This window comes from Cloeon dipterum, chromosome 1 (assembly GCF_949628265.1).
Source record: "Cloeon dipterum chromosome 1, ieCloDipt1.1, whole genome shotgun sequence".
Classification (NCBI taxonomy): domain Eukaryota; kingdom Metazoa; phylum Arthropoda; class Insecta; order Ephemeroptera; family Baetidae; genus Cloeon; species Cloeon dipterum.
The window spans coordinates 29,858,012-29,884,125 of record NC_088786.1 but is presented as its reverse complement, the minus strand read 5'-3'; the positions used below and the strand labels follow the sequence as shown (position 1 = coordinate 29,884,125).

At 43.1% G+C, this 26,114-nt stretch overlaps 1 protein-coding gene across 3 annotated transcripts in view; it reads left to right on the top strand.

Moving 5' to 3' along the window:
- pxb overlaps window positions 1–26,114 on the top strand; it is a 132,511-nt gene that overhangs the window by 77,814 nt on the left and 28,583 nt on the right. Inside the window, exon 3 of one of the 3 annotated variants that reach the window (XM_065475420.1) lies at window positions 7,045–7,135. The exons of the other annotated variants lie outside the window; for them this stretch is intronic. Within the exon in view, the coding sequence (XP_065331492.1) occupies window positions 7,064–7,135 (72 nt within the window). The 5' untranslated portion in view covers window positions 7,045–7,063. The remainder of the gene's footprint in view (window positions 1–7,044; window positions 7,136–26,114) is intronic. 3 annotated transcript variants of the gene reach the window in all.

Genomic DNA, 26,114 nt, shown 5'->3' with positions numbered 1-26,114 from the left:
TCGGCCCCCGAGGCTAGTCGGCAATAAAACCACCCCGCCGCTCACTTTGTATATATATGCGTATATGCATTGTCTATCGCAACCCTTGCTGAAAACTTTCCCAACCACTTTTACTTATACTTCTTTGAGCTTGAATGCCTCCAATCAGTCGGCGTGTCTGTGCGTACGCACGCATTCAATCGCCTTTTTGTTCCAATGAGAGAAGCACTGATTTTTCATCAAGAAAAACGCTGCGAGTGCAAAAGTGAAAATATCCATTTTGTGTCATCTGTTCTTTTAAAAACTGCCTATAACGCAATAATCTTTGACTGTAAATCGGTAATCAGTCATGGAATGTTGGAAGTAAATTTCGAGCTCCACGTGTTTCTTCAAGTTGTGCAAGGGGAATGTTTGTCCGATGCCCACCCAGAAACCAACTGACCAAATAATATCTGACAGCTTGCATGTCAATCTTCTAAGAAAAAGGTTGAAATAAGTGTCAAGATGAATGGACTTTTGAGGTAATCCCCCTCACTGCAGAAAAATAACAAATCCTTCCCCATTTGGTGTCGAGCTGACAATGAAAGGCGTCCAAATGTGGTCAAAGGAAACTCTTTTCATTTCAATTTATAATACGATTCACATTATTTGACGGCCGAGCGTGGTCTAGGGGTGCATTTTTCAACGAGCGTATATAAAGAGTGGCAATGAGTGAAAACGCTGCTGGAGTTTGACGAGCAACTTGTCGTGCTGAGTTATGCAAATTGCGCCCATGGGAGTTGCATCGTCGCCACTGGCCATGCACAGATGGCTGCTCGGTTGGCAGCCTGTGGGAAAAGTATTTCACGTGAACAGCAGAAATATTTGGGAGCGTGCCTTGCATCCGAAAATGTGGATTAAAATCTCCACTTTGTGCCCTCTCCCTGCAAGACTCCATTGTCAGAGCGGCACAATGCACCTTGGAAACTCCAGCCGTGCCAGTACGCACGGCTACAAAGAATACAAGAGAGCAAAGTTTGGAATTTGTGTGTAGAAAGCGAGTTGTAAATTTTTACATAATTAATTTACAGGAGTGCAGCAGGATAATTATTATATGCAGTGCTGCAAAAAAGCACTCGAGACTTTGTTGTGGCAGTTAATGCTATTCTGCGCTACTGAGAATTTTCCAAAGCACTCCTATAGTACAGCGGCAGCAAAGTTAAATTAAATGAGTAACTGCAGCCTCTCAACAGGTCTAATGAAGTTATAGCCCTGTGTGATGTAATCCTCCTATCTTATTACACTTAATTGCACGTCACGTGTACCGAGAGCAATTCGCCAGGCCCGAGAATTGCACAACTTTGCCTGCATAAACTGCCTCCCGAGTGGCAGCCGCTGCCGCCCTAAAGCAAAATTGACGACCAACCCAATGGAGTTAAATAGTTCTGCAAATAAAACTTTCATGATTTCACTTAGAACAGACGCAATGAATAAATTATACTTATTACCGTCTTCGTTTGTATATTTACACTGCTGTGAACTTGTCAGAACTTTTTTGTTCGCACTCCAAGCTATTATGATATACGTAGGAGGAGGATTAAGCTCGATTAAGTTGTATGAGATGTATGGAAAAGTTTTAATTGCTAATGAGGATCAATAGACAAGAGCTCTCCACTCATTTTTTTTACAAAATCTGGCTGCAGTTAAAGCTGATTTAGTCTCTGGATTAAATCTTTGGAATTCATTTACATAATTTAATTCAACATGTGGTAAAAGCTTTAAATATTCCAAAAAACAAACTTTTTTCTGTTCAATAAAATATATTTTAAAAGGGAGGGTTGACATATTAGTTAATGAAGCCCATTAAGAAATTTTCATGACAAAACATAGTTTTACCGTTTGAATGTATTAAAAATGTAATAAATTTTTCCGCCAGCAAGATGATATGCAATTAGAACCATATAGTTAAAACTGATCAAAAAGTGTTGACCATATGGTGATTGTGGCCGTAGCTCAAAACCTAGTGTGCATCATTTGATCGTTTGGAATGTATCGCTTGGCTTTGCCGCTGAAATGCAAATTAGCCTGGTCCAGATTTATGTCCACAGCGGCCAGTAGCCAGAGAGGGTCTAATTTGCATATCTGCCCTGAATACAAAAATACCCAACGCTTATAATTCTATAAACGTCACTGCTGCATTTGAATAACTGCAATATAAGTGTTGTTCTTTCACCGTTCACCGTGCCAATATCGCTAAATTTATCAGCGCAGCAAATTTGCATATTGAATGCCGGAAAACGAACATTTTTACCTCCAGCTTGCGCTCAACTTTTCCGATAGTTTCAGCCAAGAGATTCATATCGTGTAGTTATTTTACCTCGGAGATTTATGAAAAAAGTTATCTACCTCGTCTTTTTTATCCAGATGGTTTTTCTTCTTGTAAAGGAAAGTAGGAATTTATAATTTTGGGTGATGCAAACATTTTACCTTTTTTTAGAAATCGGTGGTTCCTATTTGAGAGGAACTGTTGAAATGCGTAAGCTAATTACTGCTGACGTTCGCTCAGTTGAGAGCTGCTAGAAGCTGACAGCCTGAGCTTCAATTTCCTTAATGGGACTAATGAGGAGACAAACGACCAAAAAATGCTAATTCCGCTCTTCTCGTCGTGTTTTTGTTTTGAGGAGAGAGTGATGCCCGCGCTTGTTTTTCTATGCTCTTGTTACAGCAGCTCGTCAAAGCAAAGGTGCATGCGAGTTTGGGAGTTTAATGACTTAATCACCATAATTGGGCCCGACGTGTATGTAAATGCGGCCGCAGAAAATTGAGTTATTATTTCGATATCAGGCCTTCAATCAAAGTAGCGCCTCCCGCTACGAGGAGGAGCATGACTACACACAAAAACCTGCATGCTAAAGCTTTTTGCGCTCATGCTTGGGGTTTAGGCAAAGTTTGCCAGAGCAGCTGCCACCTCCGCCAATAAAAAGGGCATTTTTCTAATGACACGCTTGTGCTGATGTCTTCATCTGCAAAAATGGCGTGATTGTCTGAAAAGTTCAGTGCCAGCTGTCGTACGGTGAATTTATTCCGCAAAAACACTGGCAGCATGAATTGAACGGCGGCATGCAAAAAGTCTCCCCGTTCCATCGAGTTTCCCCTTGAAAACGCATCTCACGAAAGGCAAGAGTCGAGAGAGTCAATTCTGCTTTGATGATAATAAAGATGTAATTGCTGCCGCGAATCACACACGCGGCGTCCGCGGCAGATGTTTTATTTAACGATTGTTGATCATCTCGCGTGCAAACTGACATTTTTATTGCCCCCCGCGCCGCCAGCAACGCAAGCAAAGGTAAAAAAGTGAGCAAATCCACTTACCCAGCCAGACCGCAGCCAGAAAAACTATTACGTGTACGAGCAATGCGCGCCTCGCACCTCTAATTTTAATGACAAAGCGCCGACTTATTTGCCCGGACGCGACAGCACGCACCCCTGGTGACTGACACTGCATTCAAATGCTGAATCCCCCTGTCTCGCCCGAGGGGCTTTCGCATCCGTCGGGGTGCACACCCTGAAAGTGAGACTGCGTGTGGATTTTCGAAGCTTGCCGACAAAAAGTGTGAACTCGCTCGACCACACTGCAAATAGTAATGAACCCTTGCATTCATTTGAATACACGCGGACGCGTCTCGCATCTCCCCATTCATTTCAATTTTTGATTTCACACCCTTACACGCAATGTTTTCATTACAACATAAATTACAGGTTAAATCATTTCCCAGCTCTGATCACCGTATTAATTAGTTATTCTCTGTATTCGTTCGATTGGTAATAAGCCATCCGAGTGTGTAATTAATCTCGCACAGGTGCATGTCCGCCGCACGAGCACTCTGCATTGTGCATTGCTGCGCTCAACACACACATACATAAAATGAGATCGAGTAATTACATGCACGCTCAACAATATAAATCGCATATTTATCAGCGCAGCAATCAAAGTTTGGCATCAATCAGGCAACAAATCGCACGACACGCCGCGCCGCAGCGCGTCAACCGACACGAGCAAACAATTCGAATCAACACCGACGTTTTGTTCTGACTAGTAGGTGTGCAACAACGGAACAAAACACAGCGCACTCTGTCTAATTAGAGGAACGCGACGGCCGGTGCATGAAATCAATTTGGAAAGTAGCGAAATTTAATCAGCAACTGTTAATTGGATTGAAACGCAAAACTGGCGCGGGTGCAACACATTCATATGCGGATGTTATTGTAACGCTGCGTCAGCAAATTTATTGATGGTCTAGAGCCTTCAGCTACCTGCCTATTCATCGATAACAGCAGGGCTGGAAAAGACTGCTATTTGAAAGTTAATTTCATGCAAAAACATCATCATTGAGATCTTTGAAGACACTAACATTTATAAAGCATTGAACCATAAAAAATTATTTAATATCGCGTGCATCAGGGATCTTGTATCAAACAAAATGTCTGTCTATATACATGTTTTTAGAAACAAGGGAAGTAATTATGAATGAAACGGGCAAACATTGATCGCAATTAAGATAAATCCTATCGCGCAATTATCGTGCGCATGCATGCACACGGCTCGATTTTCTATTATTTTATAGTTAATTGTTTGATTTTGGTATTGTGTTGCGGAGCAGACGAGAGCAGATAGTGGCTTTAAATAGGTAATGCCTGCTCGCTGATATCTAATTAGAATATAAATTAAACCGACGGCAGACAATAAAGTGTGCAAGAGACATTAGCCGAAATGCGCTCAGCTTGGCAAACAAACCGTGCAGCCAGAGCTGGCTGGCTCATACCTCTGTGCATATAATGTCTAAATAAATATGCATGTGTATGTCCTCCCCGGCTATAATACGCGAGGGATGCTGCATGAGCGGCAATTTGCATAATAATAGCTGCAGAGATACAAGGTAAGCCGGCTGGCTGACTCGAAAATATTCCTCAAGTTTGTCGGTCGCGCGCGCACGTGCGAACGCCCGCAGCTGAAAATTACCCAAAATGTAAAATGCGTCGCCGGCGTCGTTCTCACACGCGGACGCGCGTGTTTAGTGCTTGCTGAATAAACATGCAAAAGTTGAGCAAGCACGTCCCATTCAGGCAGGGTTTGCAAATATTATTAGGAGCCTTAGCTGGCTCGAGTGTCGAGATCATTTCGGTCATTTCGAATCCAAGCGAGAGCTGCCAAATTCGCGTGAGTAACTAAAATATTAAAAAAACTTTGTCCTTTGGTTGTTTTGAATTTTTGAGCTTTTCTAATCTGTTCCAATATAAGAATATTATGATGTAATTCATTTCAATGAACTTATTGTGTAGTTTTTTCATGATCTATTTTATTGAATCTTATCAAATGAATTGAAATTCAGATTTCCGCAGGGGACATTATATGTTCTAAGGAAACGGCACAATTTCTATTATCAATTCGGAACTTCTTTAACTCTATTTTGCGTCGAGTTTCTTGAAGCACTTCTCCTTATCCTCTCTGCAGCCCTTTCTTCTTGACGGAGTAATTCAGTTCGAGTTCAGAAGCCAAACATGTGCCTCGCATAAATTACTCGCCAATTGAATCTCTTGCCAGCGGAACAGAGAGCTAGCTAGATTCGCCGTCGTCGAATTTCGCCTTTCTCGCCTCCGCTTTTCCGCTCCTCACACGTCACTCTTGCGGTGTCGTCCGCATTATTTATTGAGCGACTTATTCAGATGAGGCGTCACTAAAGTCGAAGCCGCTTTTGATGTCGCCAACTTTTATTGATGCTGCCGTCGCGCTGGAAATCATCGTATATAGGCTCGTAATTGAAAACTTCCCTCACTGTTTTTCGCGGCTGCTTCTGGGCTGACGCGACGGCGACAAATTTCCTTTCCAACAGCGGCGATGTAGCTTTTTCCGCTGGGAAACTTTCCCCGGACAACTTTGGCTCCACTTGGTAAAAAATGTTGGCGAAATTTCAGCTGACATATTAATTTGATGAAGAGAACGACGCTGTTTCTATTTTTTGATAGGGACTTGGCTCTTATATACTTAACTGCTTCCTTTCGTCGAGTTGTTTTTCCAGACAAGTAGACAAAACATATTGGCATTCTGTTTTATCTCCACAGGACAACTAGAAAATAAAATAACTTTGCCATGACAGGAAGAAAAACTTTCATCGGGATATAATTTTTCTCTTATCAATTTCTTATATGTAACGAATATTATACCTTATTGGCTGAGTAAGTATTGCGATAGTAAAAATACATACAATTCAGTTTAACTAGAAAATTCTTCTATTCTAACAGTGAAATATAGATGAAATAACGAGTTTTAATTAACAACTATGAAATCAACGGGGATTAAGTCTTGGTATTCATTTTCCACTAAAGAATGGGTAAAATTTGTTTGTTTCATCTGTCTTTTTATTAGATTTTCAACATTTCAAAAGGTTGTGTAGTGCCCTCTGAAAAATATATCTGATGGACCTGTAGATTTTGAATAATTTTTTGGTTCTGGGACCCTTTCTTTTACAGACCTGAATCTTTAATTTGCTTTGGTTTTTATGTTCGAAAGTACAATTTTTACAACAAATTATGGGGGTTATTTTCAGTTTGTAGAAGTTTATTGTTTGAACCAAATAATTGAATTAACTCAAAACTTTCTATCTAGATAAAAGTTGTATCTATTCAATAAAGTCAAATTATATTTATTCAAATGGGCCGCCGAACTGTTGTTTATCACCCAATCAAAACACGAGCTATTGAGGAACGATTGCATATTTATTGCCTCTACCTAAACAAAAATATGCATTGCCTCGATCCGTCTTAGCGCATCTGGTTCAAATGGAGATATAATTAAGTCATTTGCTCTGTGGCAGGAAAAACACGTAAATAAAAAAGCGTGCGTGGCACGCAGGAGATAGAGTCGTTATTATTGAGGTGTTTGCCCGCCATCTGCTTTACATTATTATTTTCTGGCGCTTCGCTCCCATTTTAATCCGGACGAGGCCTGTAATTTCTCCCAATTTCCTCTACAGAATACACCAGCTGACAGCAGTTGTTCTAATGTGTGATTGCTTCATTTGTTTGCAGGTAAAAACCGTCTCTCGGCATGCTAAAACATATATCGCATAGAGTAAAAATCGGCACGCGAGGAACTTCGTCCGGCCTTCGGCAACTTTTTGTGAGTATACGAGAAGCCAAATAGCACATTTTGCAAACAGGCCAGAAATCCTTGCCAAAGTCGGAATAGCCGGTTCTAATTACTAGCCATGAAACAAACGGCAGGTGCAGTGGGAGGAGATCTAAAATAAATAAAATATCTTTCTCTCTTGCCGTGGCTGGCAATTTATAAGACATCAAGCAAAGCAGTGATATAGCTCTGCTGCTTTATTCGACTCGTTTTATTTTTTATTCTGCTGGCCTGCTGTTGGCCGGCGCGTAATTATCACGAAATTAGGTGGCAGGTGTTGTCCGCAGACACTTTGCGGCCGGCTTAATGTCTTAATCTCGCCGGCCGCTTGTTTTGATAAAGACACGCCAAAAGCGATTAACTTTTTCTTTAGCTACCTGGAATGCGTCGTTCTAATGAAATAGGAAGTTGATTAGCCATCGTTCCGAGGTTATAAAATATAGCCAATAGAAAATTTTATTCCAACTAAAATACGAGTTAAAAAGTCTGAGAAATTTCTCGTTTGCGCTTTTTTAATGAATATAACTGATTTTTGTTTGCTAAATAAAAATAATGCAGCACATTTCTAAAAACTTTTTAAAAAGTTCGCCCATCTGGATGAGTGTTGAGGGTGAAAGTTAATCTGGATCTCGGTTTCCAGATTGTACTCGCGCTCTGTTGGAAAATAAAAATTCACGACTCTCTTTTTACGCACGTCCATTCATCTCTGTGATTTTCGCTCAACATTTTAAAACACGCTCGCAGCTCGCTCGGTGGTCACTGGGGATTAAGCCGGGTAATGGAGTTTACCTGTTCGGAGCCAACAACTTGTTCACTCGCACGCACTCTCTGACTCTGTGAAAATAGATGAGCTGCTAACGACGAGATAAATGGGCCGCGGATTATCCCCACGCGATCGCATAATATGTGTGCATTAATAATAAAAAGGACACGTGATCCGAACTCTGCCCGCTCTGAGCAGATACGCCCAAAGTTTGCTGCCTGTCATTGCTCATATTGGTGAACTTTTAATGAGGTAGCACTGCTGTGATAATTATAAAATGAAGTAGACCATCGCTCGCATATAGAATAGTCCGCTTTTGTCAACGGAGATGAGTAGCGAAGTTGTTGTTGTTGTTGTTTGGATGATGAAAAATCGTGCTCTCGTTTGTGAATGGCCAAAGTTTTTGAGCGCAACGAGAAAAGCACCCTTTGATATTCTAAACAAGCGACAACGTGATTCAGAAAAGTTCCATAGCGTGAAATGCGAAGAGCGACGACTGCTGTTTTCATTCCGTGACTTTCTGTTATCTGTCTCATTTAAGCATTTTGTTGCAATTAAAACCGTATTTTCCGAGCGAATGGAAACATTAAATTTTAATAGCAGTTTTTAAGGGTGGGACTTTGCATGTGTTTTTAATGAGACGCAGAACTCCCAAAACTTATCGCCTCGTTAATTTAAATTGAATGGATGAGTTGGAAATAAAATAGTTCTACGTTTAAAGATATAATGAATGAGGACTCTGCATTTGACAAAACCAAAGTTGATTTAAAACTACCAGCACGGCTCGTATTTTCTTCCGGCAATGAAATCACCACTAACCCAGAAAAAAAAGAAATGAAAGTGTCAGGTCGTGTGGGGGTAGAGCGATATCACCTATCCATTTTAATTCCAGCGTGCGCGGGTCACATGAACGTTTGCAGTTGCAGACCCTCATTCGGCCCCTTTTCATCTGCTGCCGGGGGTAGTTCCAGAGGCGCCCATATCGTGATGAGAAAGGAGCGTTCTCAGAATGAGAAATAAGGCGTTTCATTGCGAAGAAAAAGAGAGTCCTTCTAAATGTCACACACATGGAGAGAGCGAGCGAGCGAGTGGCGAACGAGGCGCAGGGAAATCATTTTTCATACTCGCTCGCTGGCGCGCACAGTTATTTGGGAGGCATTTCAGGACGTGTTTTGATGACATGGACGTGTATATATATATATAAACGCGCTCGCACACACACATATTCACATAAATTTGCAGCGGGGGAGAGCGAAAAAAAGATGAAATGTGGCGTGCGAGCAGTTCATTTGCCGGCGTCGATTTTTTCCCGGTACATTCGCAGCCATTGATTGAATTTCTGCTGTGTCTGATGCCGCACGGAATTCGTTCGGATAAACCTACTGCCGCGTGGGAATCATTTATTATGATGAAAGTAGACTGCGTTTGACGAGCCTAAAAATACGCGCAAACGACCCATGCGTGACTGCTGCCTCGTGAAAATTTATAACGCTTGGATTTTTAGATAATCATATAATCAGCTTGCGTCAACGCTTTGATAGATTTACTCGGTTAAATATCAATTTGCATTAATTTGTCGCTAAAAATACAAAGCAAGCCTCGCTTTTCCCTCAAACACTTCAAACAAAAACAACTTTGGTGGGATCAAAATAGAGGCGAACCTTTCATCTAATCTTGATGAATTTTTGTGAAAGTGTTGCCCCAGTGGGCCTGTATTGAACCCTTAAATATCAGGTGAAACTTTCAGGGACTCATCGGGATTTTTTAATATAGCCGTAACAATAGGTCTGGCTTAGATTATTTAAAAAAATCAGTCTACTGCTAAATTGACATAATGAACCATTTTTATCATTGGATAATTTCACTATACAAACCAAGAAATATTTGACAAATTTTTAAAATGGTAAAGTGCATGATTTATTTTAGATTCAAAAATAGTTTAAAAGGAACAATGCTTTTTCGTCGGTTCAGTCCCTTTTTTAGAAATAATTATTTGTATCTCAAGTGTGGCTGTCGAATTAGATATATATCTGAGAGCCATTGACAGAAAACGTTTGAAACGAGAGTCTCCGGGCTGGAGAGACAAGACGGGAATCGCGGATGAAGAGTGATCCAAACGAAGAGCCGAAAGTCGAAATTAGCAGAATCAGCAAGGCAGAGTCGCACAGCAGTGAGAGACACGTGATAAAGATAATGAGTCCAATTGTGTCCGCCCGTTCAGCGAAATCTCGCCGCTGCCGCCGCAAATGGTGACAAGCCAGGCCGGCCGAGACTGGAATTATTAATTTCGGCTTTGCAACGAACGCGAGACTCGGCGGAGAGACGCCTCATTTAAAACGAGTGGGTGTGCCTGACATCTGACTTCGCTAATTCCGCACCGCGGCTGGCATACGCGCAAAGTGGCAGACTCGGCAGATTCTTTGTTCGGCCTGGTTTATCATTCATATTCCGCGGCCGTTTTATCTTGCTCGCTTGCTCGCTCTTTGAATTCATAGCCGCAGCGTAATGTCAGCGTAAATATGCTTTACATTAATATCGTACGTTTTGCGTCGCAGCCGCAGCAGCACTCGCCACTAATTCAATTAATTAGCAAACGTGACCAAAATGTCAGATGCGGACGTGTTAAATTTCATTAAACCCTATCTCTATACACACAAATTTCCTGTTGTGTTTGAAAATTAGAGTCTTGCAACATTTAGCATGGAATTTAAGGTGAGAAAATTCCCCTCTAGCGGCACTATTTTGAAAATGTTGTCACCCGGCGTCCAGAAGCACTCGTCGAAGCCGCAGGGGCTTTGTTTCCCCCAGCGTTTCCGCACTAATGCACGTCTCGCAGCTTTTGTGCTCGCGAATACTCGATGACGGAGCAGCCTCTCGACGGGAAGAATCACGCAAATCCATCCTCGTGAGCCGGCATTCATCGGCGGCAGTCAATCAAACGCAGCGCGAGACGCGGCGCGGGCACCACTACGCGCATCTCCCCCGCTGGGGCGGAGGAGTGCTCTCCCTCTCTCTCTCGCTCGGCTGCTGGAGCCCTTGCGGTGCGTGCTCATCTTGAGAGACAGACAGCTGCCTCGCCAAATAAATACGTACACGCCAGACCCGAGTAAAGAGGCGATATAAAAAGCGGCGGCGGAATTTTCTCTCTCGTGACATGCTGCTGGAAAACGAGTGAGTGAGAGAGCGAGTGCTGCTGGAAATAATAATAATAAAAGTTGTATGATAATCTGAATCTGTGCCCGCCCGGCATGAGGGAGCAGCAGAGTGACAGCGCCAAACGCTGTGTCAAACGGAATTTCACCTCAAAATGTCGCAGCGCGGTCATAAAAGTGGCGCTGAGTGTGCCAACCGTTTTTCTTTTTCATTATATACCCAGCTCTAGTGACTTCTAGATTTTGCATCATTTTCTTATTACAATATTTTTTACATATATACGTTTTTACGCTGTAATTACATTTGCAGCTTAATTCAAGATCTACTTTTTATTGGTTTCTTATTTTTATTTAGGTGTTCTGTTGACAATTGGAAACTAAAGAAAAAAATAGGAAAGTATTTAATTACAACCATAAGTGGACGTAGCATAAGGTGGCTCATCTTTTGCTCTCTGAAAACCGTTCCATAAAGACTTAAAATTAAAATGCAATGCCAGAATTACCGTTCCTTGAAAATAATTTAATTAGTTTATTCAAAAAATTAATAACTCAAATACGAACTCGATACAAATAGGACACAGGATTTTACCCGATCTATACGATCCTTGAAAAGCAAAATACTAAAAGTATATCAAATTTGACATCCATGTTTTTCGTCCAAATTTGCATGCAAAAATTTTTAGACCCATAAACTTAATCAAACTGGCTTGTGTTGGTGGTTTACCCTCGTATAGACAATCTTGTGTGCCGTGGAAGCCCGTGGAGGCGGAAGCTCAACTTATAAAGACCCCTTTCATTGCTTAATATATCTATATCGGTCGCGCAGGGAGAGAAAAATGTCAAGAATTTCTCCGGGTTGCCTTGTAAAATGGCAGAGTCTCAATTAGTGGGCGCATCACGATGAGGCGTTATGGCCGCCCGTCAGGCCACCCAATTAAAAATGCGCTGTAATTCAGCAGGAAAGCAAGGCGACGCCACCGACACGCTGCGAGGACGACGAGTCGAAAATTAAAAGTTTGTCGCCGCGCGCTGCTAGCGGGAGGCAGGAAAGGGTTGCTTTGCTTCGCGCTTTGCCAGTGGAGATCAACTTAATGAAGAGAGACAATGGTGCTGCTTGGCTGGCTTTAATTTCACTCTTCTCTTACTCACTACTCGCATTGCAGCGCGTCTCTCTCGTTCTTCGTACGTGTGTTCAGTACACAGGCTTATTATTTCTGCTGCGAGATGCGTGCAGCAAGATAATGCTGTGTTGCAGAGATGTTCATGGGTTTCATTTGTCCGCATTATGAGAACGGCATTGTTGTTATCGTTACGTGCGTGTCCCGAAATTAACAGCCGACGGCTGTTGTAAATACGTAATTAAAATAGACGCTGCCATGAGAAGTGCCCACGTGGTAATCAAAATGTCGACGCCGCAGCCTTTCGTCAAGTTCTGAAAACGCTTTCGGGCGTGCCCCGCATGAATTATGGCCGCATTTGTGTGCGTTTGAGCACTCTGCTGTGAATTGAATAATTACACCCAGTGGAGGAGGACCAAATAGCCTTGATGCTATCGCTATGATAGCCCTATAGAAGTTACCAAAGAATCTTCGTCTAGCTATACGTTAGTTTGGACTCAAATCAGTATCCTGTTGTATCATTTACAAGCATTTTATTTGTAGCAAAAATTATTTAAGAGCCGTGAGCTGTTCTTATTTTAATCATCATCACAAGGAGAATATTTTTAAATTCCTTCCTGTGTGGCAGATTGCTTGAAAATTCTCGTGATTTTAAAACTCATTCCAGTTTCAGAATATTCAATGTTTTTACAAGAGGGATTCGAATAAAAGAGAAACCCACTCTGGTCCTTTCACGCAGAGATAAAATCCGCAAAAGCAGAAGGGTCTTCCAGCAGTAGAAGCAGCAGTCGACACACGCACGCATGCATTTTACATCCTCGGCGAAAGTGTAAATTTCGCGCAGCCGGGGATTTTTCCGTTCTCCGCTGGGGCGATGATGAGTTGGGAGTTGAATAAATATCACTTTGGACTTGATCCAGGGGAAGGCTCTTGTTTTGAGCACCACCAGAGTGGATTAGCCGACGAAGAATGAAAAGGCCCGAGCCGCGCAGCACAACTCTATCTAGCATGCTGTGTGTTATTTTTGAGTGTGCCAACCACACATTAAAACAATTCACATATGCGCCAGAGCGAACGAGCAAACGCGCGGCCGCCTCTAATATAATATGTAAAACAAGGCTGGCAAGAATTTACACTGGCGGCTGGTGCGGCTCAACTTGTGTGTGACTCTTCTATGCCCGGATCGAATTTCTCGAAGGGCTCCTAAAGCCGCCGCCACCGCAGCCGCCGCGCTCCAATATGCTCTCAACTTACTCACTTTCGGGAAGATGATTAAGTGCTGATAATATGCTAATGCCTGTTTTTACACCTCCCGCCAAACTTTGTCTTCTTTAATTAAAGAAACAAATTCGAGAAATTCGTCTCTCGGATCATGTGCTTTTTGGCCCCTCTCCCTAAATTTCATCAAACATATAGCGAACCCTCTTGAATTTCTGCGAACGGAATTTCACCTGCTGGTTATCAATTAACCGAGGCGCGGGAAATTGGAAACGTTGCTAATTTAGAGTGAAGTTGGTGGGCTCCGCAAATTGGAAACTACATATTTCCCCAAGTCTTGAGTCGAATTCAAGTGTTTGTGCTCGATTGCAGAATGTTTGACCTCCGACCCCTGCGCGAACGGCCGGGATCGGTACAATGCAAATGCGGCTCGGCACACATGTCAACAATTGGTGCTGCGTGTGATAGGTGACGGTGGGTGTGTGTTGCATGCACACTCGGCCAGGCCAAGCCAAGCTAAAGCCAGACTGGTTGCATTCGCCACCGATGCCAAAATAGCGGCGGGCGGTTGGTTGGTTGGTTGGACGACAGTGTCAGAAACAGGAGTGCGGTCTGTTTGCAGAGCCATTGAGTCACGGCCACAATAGACTGGACGTTGGCACCGACTGCTGCCCCGCTGCCTCTCACGCAGCTGTATTCGCTATGCCGATTGTGCGGCTGCATAATTGGGGGCCTATGCTGCGAATCCATATTCATGCTCGCTCAGGAGGCGGCCGGCGCGTGCTGCATATTCATGAAGGCAGCAGAAATCAGAGTCGAGTCGTATTTGGTTTCAACTAATACGCAGGAGTCGATAAATTGGCAATAACACGTCTGGCAAATCGCTGCGTTCCCTTCGAAACTTGTTGGGTGTCGTGTGTGAAGCGCTTAGTAAATATATGCGGCTGAATTTTTTGAGAGGCTCGCAAGCCACGCACCGGGAAAGAACCACAAGTTTGAAAGTGCATTTTATAAAGTCTTGCAGAATCATTATTTGAATAAACGTCCACAAATCTCCAAATTGCAAACAAATATCAATAACGGTTCGTGCAAATTGATTGGAAAATTAAAAATAAAAACAATAAGCTAAAAACTGTTCAAGTTAAAATCGTTAAAATTAGAAAGAAACGCTGAAAATTACGTCAATGATTAAATATAATATTGGAAAAAATTATTCAAATTTAGAGAGTTAGTAAAATTGGCTCTGCAGGAAATTTAAAAATAACTCCCTAATTTTCAAATGAGAACAACAGAACCTATTTATCCCCAGTTCAGTTGAATTTGATTATTTTTTAGATTATCCAGGCCTAGGACACACACTTACTTATTTTTAATAAATTAGGTCTATATCTTTTCGCATTTCGTAGGTGCCATTTCATTAAATCGCACACTAACCATGCTTCAGCAAAAAACGTTTTGCGTGAGAAGTAGAACAAAAAATCTCAGTCCTTGCCTTGCAAGCAGTTTAATTTTAACTTGAGTAAATCGCGCAGTCGCTTTTGAGAGACGCAATGGATAAAGGATAGACCATGGCCTGCACAGTTACACATCTGACACAGTCAGTGGTGGTTTATTACTGGCATCACTGTGTGCGGTCTAATCAAGGGGTCTGGCGTCCTGGAAATCAATAATCGGTGGCTCGATCCGACATTCAACTGTGCATAAGCCGTAGTGCTCCTTGCTTTGAAGAGCAACGCGTGCGGCATGCTCAGGTGGCGATTAATCCTGGGGGCTGTGAATAGGCGTCTGATTAGCCGACTCATAAATAACCGACACTGGGTTCACCCATTCCGTGTACACAATAATCATAATGCCGAGCTATTAGTGGGACACACACTCTCACACAGAGACTGTATATATGTCGGCTTGGAATTGCTCGAGTGCTGGGCCACAATTAGGGCTTGTTTACGGTTGTTCAGAAAGGGATGCGCCGAAGCAAACCAATGTCACATAATAGTAATCAGCTTATTGGACCATTTACCAGATGCATGCGTCTCAAAGGAGCATTCCAGATGATCAAAGTGCGTCCACCGACAGAAGAGTATATTTGAATGCAAATTGCGAGATGGGCTGTCAATCTGTTAGTTCTTTTTCCAAAAATAAAAACGGGGAATTTTATCTCCGCGCACAAAGGCGTCTTGATTGCCTTTTTGGAGCGTACCAAAAAGATCCTAATCATTTCCATAATGAGTAAATGGCCGTCTGAGGCGTCGATCAATTTCGCCTGCACGAGATAAAATGTGTACGCGGGCGTTGCAGTTTATAAAGGCCGTCTTCTTTCCACCGGCGGCGGTGGTGGCGGCGGCGGCATTTTCGTTTTTTGCGCGCACACCGCACCACAACAGAGCGGATCCCAAGAGGACTTGAAAGGGGTTGGTCTGGCGGGCGGTTTAGGGGGTGGTTTGCTCCGGCGGCACAAAGTGGATGGATGCGAGCGAGCAGCTAAAAGTTACTTATTCTGCTCGCTCAGATGCACTCGAGCTCTCTGGAGAGCCGCCGAAACAAAGAGCTGACCGTACACCTTGACTAAAACTCAGTGTATACACACTTGCTTCGCTCTCGTCCACGATTTACTGTGCGCCCGTCCGTCCTTGTGTACGTCACGCGCGCGCGTTTGTTTCTCAGTCAGCCTTCCGTGTGTCAATACATCTTCGTTGCCATTTCAATATGACTTCTCCGTTTGGGTGAGACCGTAGCCGCCAGACTCCAGCAGGGCGGACGAAAGTTCAACGGGTTCAACGGGATGAGCACGCTGAGAAATTTATGGAAGCAAAGTAAGCTATAGGCTCGACCGTTTGTTGAGTGATTTCGAAAGTTGAAGGATTTCTTTCCATCGTCTGTCAAGGTGGCATGTTTAGTATATTTTTTATGAAAAAAATACCATTTAAAAGTTATTATAAGACTGATTTTGTAGGAAACTTCTTGGTTTAGTTGGTTGCAAGATCTTTTATGAATTAAAATGGGGCTCCACCGTATTCTTGAAATTATCTTGAAGAAGAGGCACTCAAAAGATTCATGTATGAAAAAAATTTAAATTACTTACAATTCGTGTAGATATGGTATCAAAATGTAAATCAGACGCCAAGAAAAATAGTAATTTTATTAAAGTCTACTCATGTATTATATGTTATGATTTTTGGCTTGCGTAAATGTCCATTAGTCTGAAAGAATTCTACTTTCTCGAGCTTCTCCTGTTTATTAATTTCAAATTAAAATTTCAGCTGATCTAAAATTTAGAACTAGGATGAGCCAGGCAGATATGCGGTCGCTTCATCATCCAACATGTCAAATAACCCATCGCCGGTCCTCCGAAATTCAATCCGATAGAAAAAGTCGATTAGCATACCTTCGCAGCAGAGGTATTCATCAAAAATGTCGCAGAGCTCATCAATATGTATTCCGCGGCTCAAATTACACGGCATTTCTCTCGTCAGCGGCGCAAGTATTCAAATATGAAACGAACATACACTACGCGCGGCCGTCAGATATCGGTTATCTGCATTCCGCAGCCACTTTTGCCGTCGTATTTGTTCACATACACACCGCCATCGGGCAACGGAACAAGGAAATTTTGAGCATGTGACAGGCGGCCTGCTCGATAGATTGGACACAAAAGTATCGGGTTGCACTGCACACAGCGTTTTAATTGTTATCTGCGACGGGCAGGCGAGCGAACGTGCAAGCGGCTTTCTATCTCTCTCTTGGCGCAAATTAAACGAGCCTCTGCTGCTCATCCTATTGTCTGTAGTTTAGTTAGCTGGCAAACCGCAAAATAACTCGGATTACACAGTAGCACTGCGCCAAGCCGCAAATTCCATCGCATTAATTGCACATTATTCCCGAGAAGAGCAAGTCTAATTAAATTTTTGCCCCCAATGACGGTTTTAATCAGGTAAGAATGCCGACTGACCCAAGTCGCTTCATTGGAAATCGATGCATTGCGGCTGTGCTCATAAAACTTGCTACGCGTTAAGTTTAAATTTATTTAGAGGAATTTCATCAAATGTAATTCAATTAAATTAAAATCATTTTCATTTCATTAAAACAATTTTTGATTTTGGAATACGTCTAAATTTCAATAGCGTAATGCAAAAATGTTTTTCATACAAACATTTTCAAAGTAATCGCTGGGTTGATGATGATGCTCGTAAATTCATTCGAGGAGACAGAAATCCATCATCTGCTGTTGACGAGAGCACTCATAGATAACCGTATGTAGTTACACTGTTATAGGGCATGCTTTGCATCATTTTAATTAGTTTGAATACAATTTTCCGTCCGCCAATAGGCGAGCGCGTTAAATATTGAACAGGAGCAAACACTCGTGCGCTCGACCTGCAACGGTGCCTGATTGAAATTCAAATTCACGCAGCAAAATTCATTAGCGAGGTGAAAACAAGTGCAGCCGATACACGAGTGTAATATATTTGCGCATTAATAAAGCGGAGGAATATCAATATACACCTGGCTCGCTCTTTTCGGGCGGCTTTCTGAATTTCCCACCGTCAGCAGCAATATCCCCGACCGACTGACGGCAGGGGTTCGGAAAATTATTCATTTGCCAAGCAGCCGCGCACAATACATGGAAATTGCTGACTGACGAGAAAGAGAGCAGCGCTACTACGTACATACACACTCGCATCCATTGGAAATGGCATCAGCCGCCAGCAACCACCACCGTTGGTAATTAAATTCTGCGCCACGCTGAATAAAAGGTTGCTTGTATCAAAATGGGTGCACGTCCGTCCCGTCCGACGGCAGCCACCCCATTCATCCCTTAACAGCCGTTGGTCTGGTGCGCGCGAAATGAATTTATATCAACCGTTTTGGTCGCGCACGGCACAATATGAAAAGAGAAAAATATATTCTCGCTGAGAGCGGTGAATTAAAACGATTTACTACCGCTGCTGCTGTTAGTTTTTTGTTCAAATCGCGCGCGCTGGCCATTTCCCGCTGACAAAACAAATACTCTCGGCGTGGAGAGTCAAAAAGTTGGGCAAAATTGGGCTGGACGTAACGGTAGAAACGGCGAGAGTTCAATAAAGCTGGAACGTCAATAATCTAATTTTATCAAATGTGATTGCGACATAAGAGGGGCACAATCGAAAATTGATTTCAATGGCCGGTGATCACATTTGAAGTCGAGACTAGTCAAATGGGAGAATATAGAACGATTCGACCCGCAGGCTCTCGACTTCCTTGCGAAAAGGTGAAATTTACGAATGCGTCCCAGGCTAAACACGCTGTTCCAATAAGCCCAGAAGTGTTCGCATATGCCCCACGAAGAGCATATTTTCCCGAGGCATTGACACTTTTCCAATAGCGCTGCCTCTCGAGTGCATTTTCCGTAGAGTCCTGAGGGCTTTGGCGAGAGAAAAGTGTGCCGGAAACACATTATATTTTTCAATTTGGCGCGCCAAGGGTTGTGAGTGAGTGTGTATTTGAATAAAAATCGATCGGGGCCGCACAAGTGGTGGTGCATGCCTTGTTAAGAGGCACAAAAATCTTTTGAGACGGCCGACACCTCTTGAACTCACCCGGCTGATTTATCCGCCGATAATATGCAAATCCGGCAGCAGTGCTTTTTCACCCTCGCGGAAGGCATACGGCTGCCGCCGCCGCTTCTGGAAATATACGGAGCGCTAGGCGGAGAAGCTCTAATTCAAATTATCCCCTGCGATAATGGAACACTCGCTTTTCTCTCTCGTCTGATAAAATATATCGCAGGCATCGACCGTCCGCGCCATGAAAAATAGATGAATTCTAGAAGGAATGTTCTCAGCAACTTTTGTCATTTTTTTTTTACCCAGCCCGTCCATCCTATTTTATTCGGCTTCGCCTAAGTTTTAATTCAATCCACACCCCGGCACACGCGGCAAGTTGCTGCTAAATATGCACAACGCAGAACCGCGTGCTGCCATTGCTAAAACGAAAGTTGGGACTTTTATAGGGACAAATTTGTCGTGTTGATAAGTTTAAAATTGCTCATTTTTTCATACGACGCTAAACTTTCTTGAATGACAACTTTGAAAAGTGAGTGCACTGTTCTTGGAGTAGTCATTGTTAAAACTGCCGTTTCCAGTTATATGTTCATTTGATTCCAACTATTTGTATTAAGAAAATTGAAGCTGTACTGCCTTTGAGCCAATTTCGCTGTGAGCAATCGTCTCGATCGCATCCCTAGGGAGCACCGAGTCAAAAGAATAAGATAATTTGCCGGATCCAAAAGTCAGACTCGTCGGCGCAAATCCCGCGAGAGATCCGCGAGCGACACCTGACTATATATATGTACACTCTGGTGAAGTGTACCGATGGAAGCAGCACAGCATTTGTGTCTGGCAAAGAGAAGAAAAAGCAACTCTTAAAATGTTTATTTAACGTCAATTACGCGAGCGCCTCCTTTGGCTCCGGGCACAATCAGCAGTGAGCCGCCGCTGGAGCGATGCGTCTAATGACTCTTAATTGGGTTAATTCATTTGCCACCCACGCTCTGGCTGACTGTCGGAGGCATAAACGCATGACAGCCGGCAGATGAATGTACAAAAGCTGTCGGTGGAGGAATAATAATTAAAAAGGCCATCCGCTCGTTCGCTCCACCACTTTGTACCGACGTATGCACACATGCGAGTTGATCACTAAGTCCCTATAATTCCTGCAGGATTAAGTGACAGGAAACAAAGGATCAAAAGTGGCTGGCTCCCAACGATTCATCCCCCGCTCGTTAGTCTATTTGCGTTCGTCTCTCTTATTCCTTTGGCCGACTGTCGCTGTCGTTTCGTAGGATCGAACAAGTACGAATCCCTCTTTCAGCTTGTGCTCTCTAATTATTGTTGCGTCACCGCCGATCAAGCTGTTAGAGAGCTGAGTTGGAGCCCGCAGAGCTTTGCCTGCCACAGAGCATAATTCTGCTCTTGTGTGTCCCGCTTTCTCCTCGTGATTGGCAGAAACTGCATTGTGTACTTAAGAAGTTGGAAAATGATAAGGTTCTCTCATTCTGCGTTATGACAAGAAGGGATTCTGGGAAAATATCGAACCACGTCAAACATTTAAATAGAGAATGAATATACAGGGCTGTTTTGGAACTTGGGGTTTGCGTCAGAGAAAAAAATATAAATTATCGTTTTTTTTCTCTTAGATATTTTACGCATAAACCCTACATCTCTCTCTTAAAAGTGGTAAATCTTCTGTTTTAATTGTTTGACTTAAATATTTGGGATATTAAAATATATGATATGACATGACACCTTCTTAACGTTTCACTTAATAATAAGTCCATGTGAAAATTATTTTGCCATTTAATGAGATACTTGTAAAACCTCAGAATTGAAGAGTGACGTATTGCAATCAGTTAAAAATTAATTAAAATTACAAGAGATTTTGAACGGTGGCAGGGCAGACACTTTTTTGATCGATCGTCGTGATTTCCGCTTAATTTGCCTGCTCATTAATTCCGCTCGTCAGACTGGTTGAGCGCAGAAAAGCTAAAACCCCATCTGCCGCGACAAGCACATTGAATTCACCTGCGGGTGGCAGGCTGGCAATTTTTGCACGTTGGATTTTCGCCGCGGTGGCAACATTGTCACATGATTTAGCACCAGGCCGAGCTGCACTTGGGGCTCAATTAATAAAAGGGTCTCGGCGCGCGCGATCCATCAGAAGGGCCGGCGCAAAATCAATTTGGCACTCACTTTCACCTGCCACGGCCGCGTGATTGGCAATATTTCGCAGTGACACAGCCTGGCGTAAATCATTTATCACTCGCCAATGGCCGGGCCATTTATCACGGAAAAATTCCTTTTCTGTGCCGCGCCGCCGATGATTAGGCCTCGATATTTCATTTCTTTCGGACGCTCACGCGTGCGAGACAAATTTCATGTGCGATGCTGCGCGAGCGGCAAACATAGCGAATCGATCGCACACTGCAGCCGCACTAATTCTTATTTATGGCCGAATCCGCCGAGTGAAAAAAGCCGCGGTTGTTGTGTTGCTTCTATTAAAGTGAAATATTTGCGAAAAGGGGCATCGACGCCACGGCCGGGCTTTTGTGCTTGCCGAGCACGTTGAGCACATACCTGAACTTATGCGTCCGCAAAAGGGCAGTAAATTGCACCTGCAGAACGGTCGGAATTTTTCAATTTCAGCCAGCAGTCAGTAACGGGAAATGGACAGGGTGAAAGATTGACTCGGCGCTGCTTTCACCCCCTGAGAGCCTGTTGGATCGATTTTATTTTCTGTCCACTGAAGCACTGAAGGCCGACCACAAACTGCCTTAAGCTCGGTGCAGCACTTTGAAAAACGACGTTTGTGCCCCCGAGATTAAAGGCCAGCCGCATCTTAATTTTCGCGAGAGTCCACCCTCTATCACCAAAATAGTTAAAATTTATAGGGTGGATTCGCGTGGCAAATTATTACCCTGTAAAACTGCCTCTCCATATCGTTGGGGACAATGAAAAACTGTCTGATGAAAACTGCATGTTCTACTACAGCCCTATTTAGTGAATGTGGAAATTGTTACCAAGATATTAAAAATACAAACTCTTTAATTTATTATACAATGATCAAAATCAACACAGTAAATTAAATACGCATAGTCAAATTTTAATAATCCACCACATTTAGCACGTCCCTTGTTCTTTATTATTTTTCCCATTATTTCAGTTTATTGCTGCTCTGTTGTCAAAAAGATTTTCTTCCTCTCTTTAATTGAAAGAAAATCGGCTTTCGAGAGAGTTTACTCTGGCAGCAGGCCTACTTTGCTCTCAAAATACAACCCAACTTTTCGAATTAGTTCGCAATAAGCGCGGGGTCGACGTATCAATTTAAGAAAGTTTCCACTCCAACAATCCGGAATACGCACGCACTACTTTTGGCACCCCTCGCCACCTCCACCCTCTCGCTAGTATTCCTAATTACCAACCACCCCCTAAACTTAGCGTGTGTGTCGCCCTGCAGCAGCCTCGGCTCTTTAGCATGCAAACAAAATTAATTAGCCGCTCACTTATTGAATTTCTCCTCGACTTGGCTCGCGACGTACAATATGACAGCAGCAGCAGCCTGCCAACCGACAACTCATCTAAAACTTTTGCTATCTCATCGCGGAGCCGTCACACAGCAACTTTTATCAGAGTAGACATGTCAGATTTCCCCCTTCGCGAGTTTTTTCCGCCCCAGAGTCCGATGTTGTTATTTTTTCGCCGGAGAGGAAATGATTCTCCACTGACACCAGTAATAAAAATTGCTGCCTGATGGAGAGAAAAATGAAAAATCTGGCACTTTTCATCTGGACTGTCTGTTACTCGCGAAGAAAAAGTCGACGCGAGGAAGAAAGTAATTATCGCTGATTGGCACATCAATTATTTGTTGGGCTGGAGTTTTTTTTCGTATCTCGCTCTCTTCCCATATGTCGGTAATTCCGTCTATCTGCTACTGTTTCAGGACGTTTTTCTCTTCTATCGCTAGTCTGAGGCGGTGTAATTACAAACACACACCAGCGTAATCCCCAGCGTGGAGTAAACACGGCGTGGAAAATTGTGTAGTTTTGCCATTGCTAAATCCACATTGATGCTATTAGATTAATCCGTTCATAGCTTGGAATCGTTGCGAATTTATTAGATCGGAGAGGATCCGATTTGCATTGAATAACTGCATAAACAAGAACGTAATCAGCTGATGCCCATGCTATACAAACAAACAAACAAACACATTGCTGTAAATTCAAGCTCCACTGCTCAGCCTCTGCTGAATTTGAAGTTTTTTTTTGCTAAATCGGAAGTGTGCGATTTCTCAAATGGTGCAAAGTGGCGATCCATTAAATAAATTGCGAAATAACTTGCGCCGAACGGTTTGAACCTTATTTGTTAAAAGTTTTTCCCACAAGAGCAGCACAGTCTGCCGCCACATCACACACACAGCACTGCGGATGTGCTCCAATTAGAAGCAACGCGCGGACCCTTACAAACCGATCTAATTGGCGAGTATTTTTATTACACAAGATTAATTATCCGCATTCGCGTCCTTCGTTTACTGAATGGGTGAGCCCAGGCCGAATTTATTTTGGTTCAACGCCACAATTAGTCTCGGCCAGAGCACAATTAGCGGCGGCTCATTTGCATTTCTCGTCTCTTTTCTGGCACTCTCGGCGTCAGCAGCACGCGCTCCGTCATTCACTTTCGTACGACCGACGCCGCCGCCGTTTAATTTCACCGCTCGGGCAGCAGTCACGGCCTCTGACTCTAACTAATTAGCGCCCCCGAGTCATTAGGTTGACATCGGCACAGAGGAAAGAAAGCTAGAATTATTTATCATTCACGCCGTGTAATTGATTGTTTACGCAGGGCTTCCAGGAATAGCGGCCGTTTAATGTTTTGATTGATTGTTTCTGTTGGCGAGGAAAATTCCGCCTACCAAATCGAGTTTAACAGGGTTATCATAAAGCGAGGAAAATAATAGACGAGGGGAAGGGATCTGACACACGAGGAAATGTTTTTCCTCAAAACTTGGGTGGTATGACTACATAAAAAGGAATTTGAAGTGTTACTACTATCGAAGACATATATGTATAACGTGTTAAGCACGTTAACGGTGCGGTGAAAGATATTAAGATGAATAGATTTCATGAATTCCATTTAGTTAAAAAGTTTAGCTTCAAATTTCCATGAATTATGAATTAATTTTCCATCTTCCATCTTGCCAAATCTAATTCGTTCCACCTCTGCGAGTAATTTCCGTGCGATCAGCTAAAACAGTTCTCCAGCATCTCTAGGGAGTGCGATCGGCGATATTTGATTAAATAGTAATATTCGGCTTCCTTCTGAAATTGCGCTGAGAGTGATTATTGCCGGGAAGCGCCTGGCGGGTAGGCATACCCGGAGCGCACAGCACACGCAGATATTTAATATCTGCAGCGAGTATAATATTCCGGTATGAACATGCAAAGCAAACACGTCTCTGGGTAATTTGTGTGTACGTCGATTTGCATCTGATGCTGCCGCGCGCTGAATCACAGAGAGAGAGAGCAGCAAAGCAGACAGTCGGTGCGCTAATGCATTGTCTGTTTGTCCAATTAAAGGCCAGCGCTTGCTGCCTGCTCGTGATTTATTGCTTCTGATTTGTCCTAATGCACCTCGGCTCGAGCCGTACTGCCCGACCGACGCTGCAATTATGATCTGATACGAATAAATTAGAGGACAGCACAGGTACATTCATGTAACATAAACATGGAGGGTACTCTCGACGTCCAATACCAACTTAATTAAGAGCCGGCATTGAATTTCGGCTAGCCAGACGCGTCGTTTCTCGCTGCGTCCAGCCCTTCGGGAAATAAACCGGTGGCGCCATTGCCCATTTCACACCCCAGGTGGGACAAAAAAGAGAGAACGTGCTCTGAAATTCTCCTAAGAGCAAGATCTTTGTTTACAAAAAAGAAGCTAGGAGTTGGGCTATTAAGTCGTTCGTTTTATTCCTACCAAAAGAGTTTGGTTTGCCTTATTTTTTCTAAATAATTCGTTCAGTATATAGCGTCTTATTTTTCTTTCGGTAAAATCATTCGTCATTTTATTTGTTTATTCAAGATATTTAAGATAAAACCATACAAACAGCATACAATCAACTAGCCATTAACAAAAGAATCTAATTTTTCTCATGTCATATCATTCTCACATGATCTAGGGGCTGAATCTGACAAATTTTCGTCCACACATACCCCACAAATGAAAACAACGCAATCTTTTTTCGCATGCCGACAGAACAGAGCGAGCGTCAGTTGCAGCCAGATGCTGGTGCGCTCTCTGCCAAGTGCAGAGAGACACTGAATGAAAGGATTATCTGGCGCTCGCTAAAATGCAAAAGGGATTACCTGCCTGTGGACAAAAGGCGAGGCAGACAACACGAGCGCTGCTGCCTTTTTTCCGTTTTATCGCCGGAATTAATGAATGGATGCACGTGCTAAATAAAATAAGCCTTTAGTTCCAGCCGAAACAAAAAGCTCCCTTTGATTTACAACTTAATTCGCGTTTTGCTTTTTGTCTCCCGCCAGCATTATCCAAATAAATATTTCAGCGGAAAAATTGGCCTTTTGCCTGCTTATTCATAGCGGCAGCACTACGCACTTATCAGAATGAATTGCCTGAAAATGCAGGCTCGTCCGAGCATTTGTTTGCCAACCGAGGGCATTTCGCAATTTGCCCAGGCTGAAAATTACGAGACCCCCAGTTTACTTATTTAACCCCGCGACCGTGGCTGGAAATTTAATTTGGTGGATCGCAGCACTTCGCGGGGTTGGTAATTTTAGTCGCTTAACATTTTTTTACATTTTCAAAAACCCTGATTTTAATAGAAGCATCGCATTAATATGTATTTTCAAAATCACCAAAACGTTCAGACCAGAACACGTTGCTAAAATGATTAATCGGCTGAAGCGTGAGAATGGTTTAACGTGGTCAAAGACTAAAATGGTCAATCCTAAGTCTTTTTATTTGAGTACAGAAGCGGTGGCTGCAGAAGCAAATATGCGGGCCAGTAAAAGACTTAAAACGACGACGAGGCCGAAATTTCCATATTTTCGCGCGCGCTGCTATCTTGGGTGCGGCGGCCGTGCGTGTTGCAAACACAATTTGGCGGCGGCCTTTTGTGCTGCGGGTCTGCCTAATTACCAGCCGGCTTATCATTCCTCAGCAGGCTGG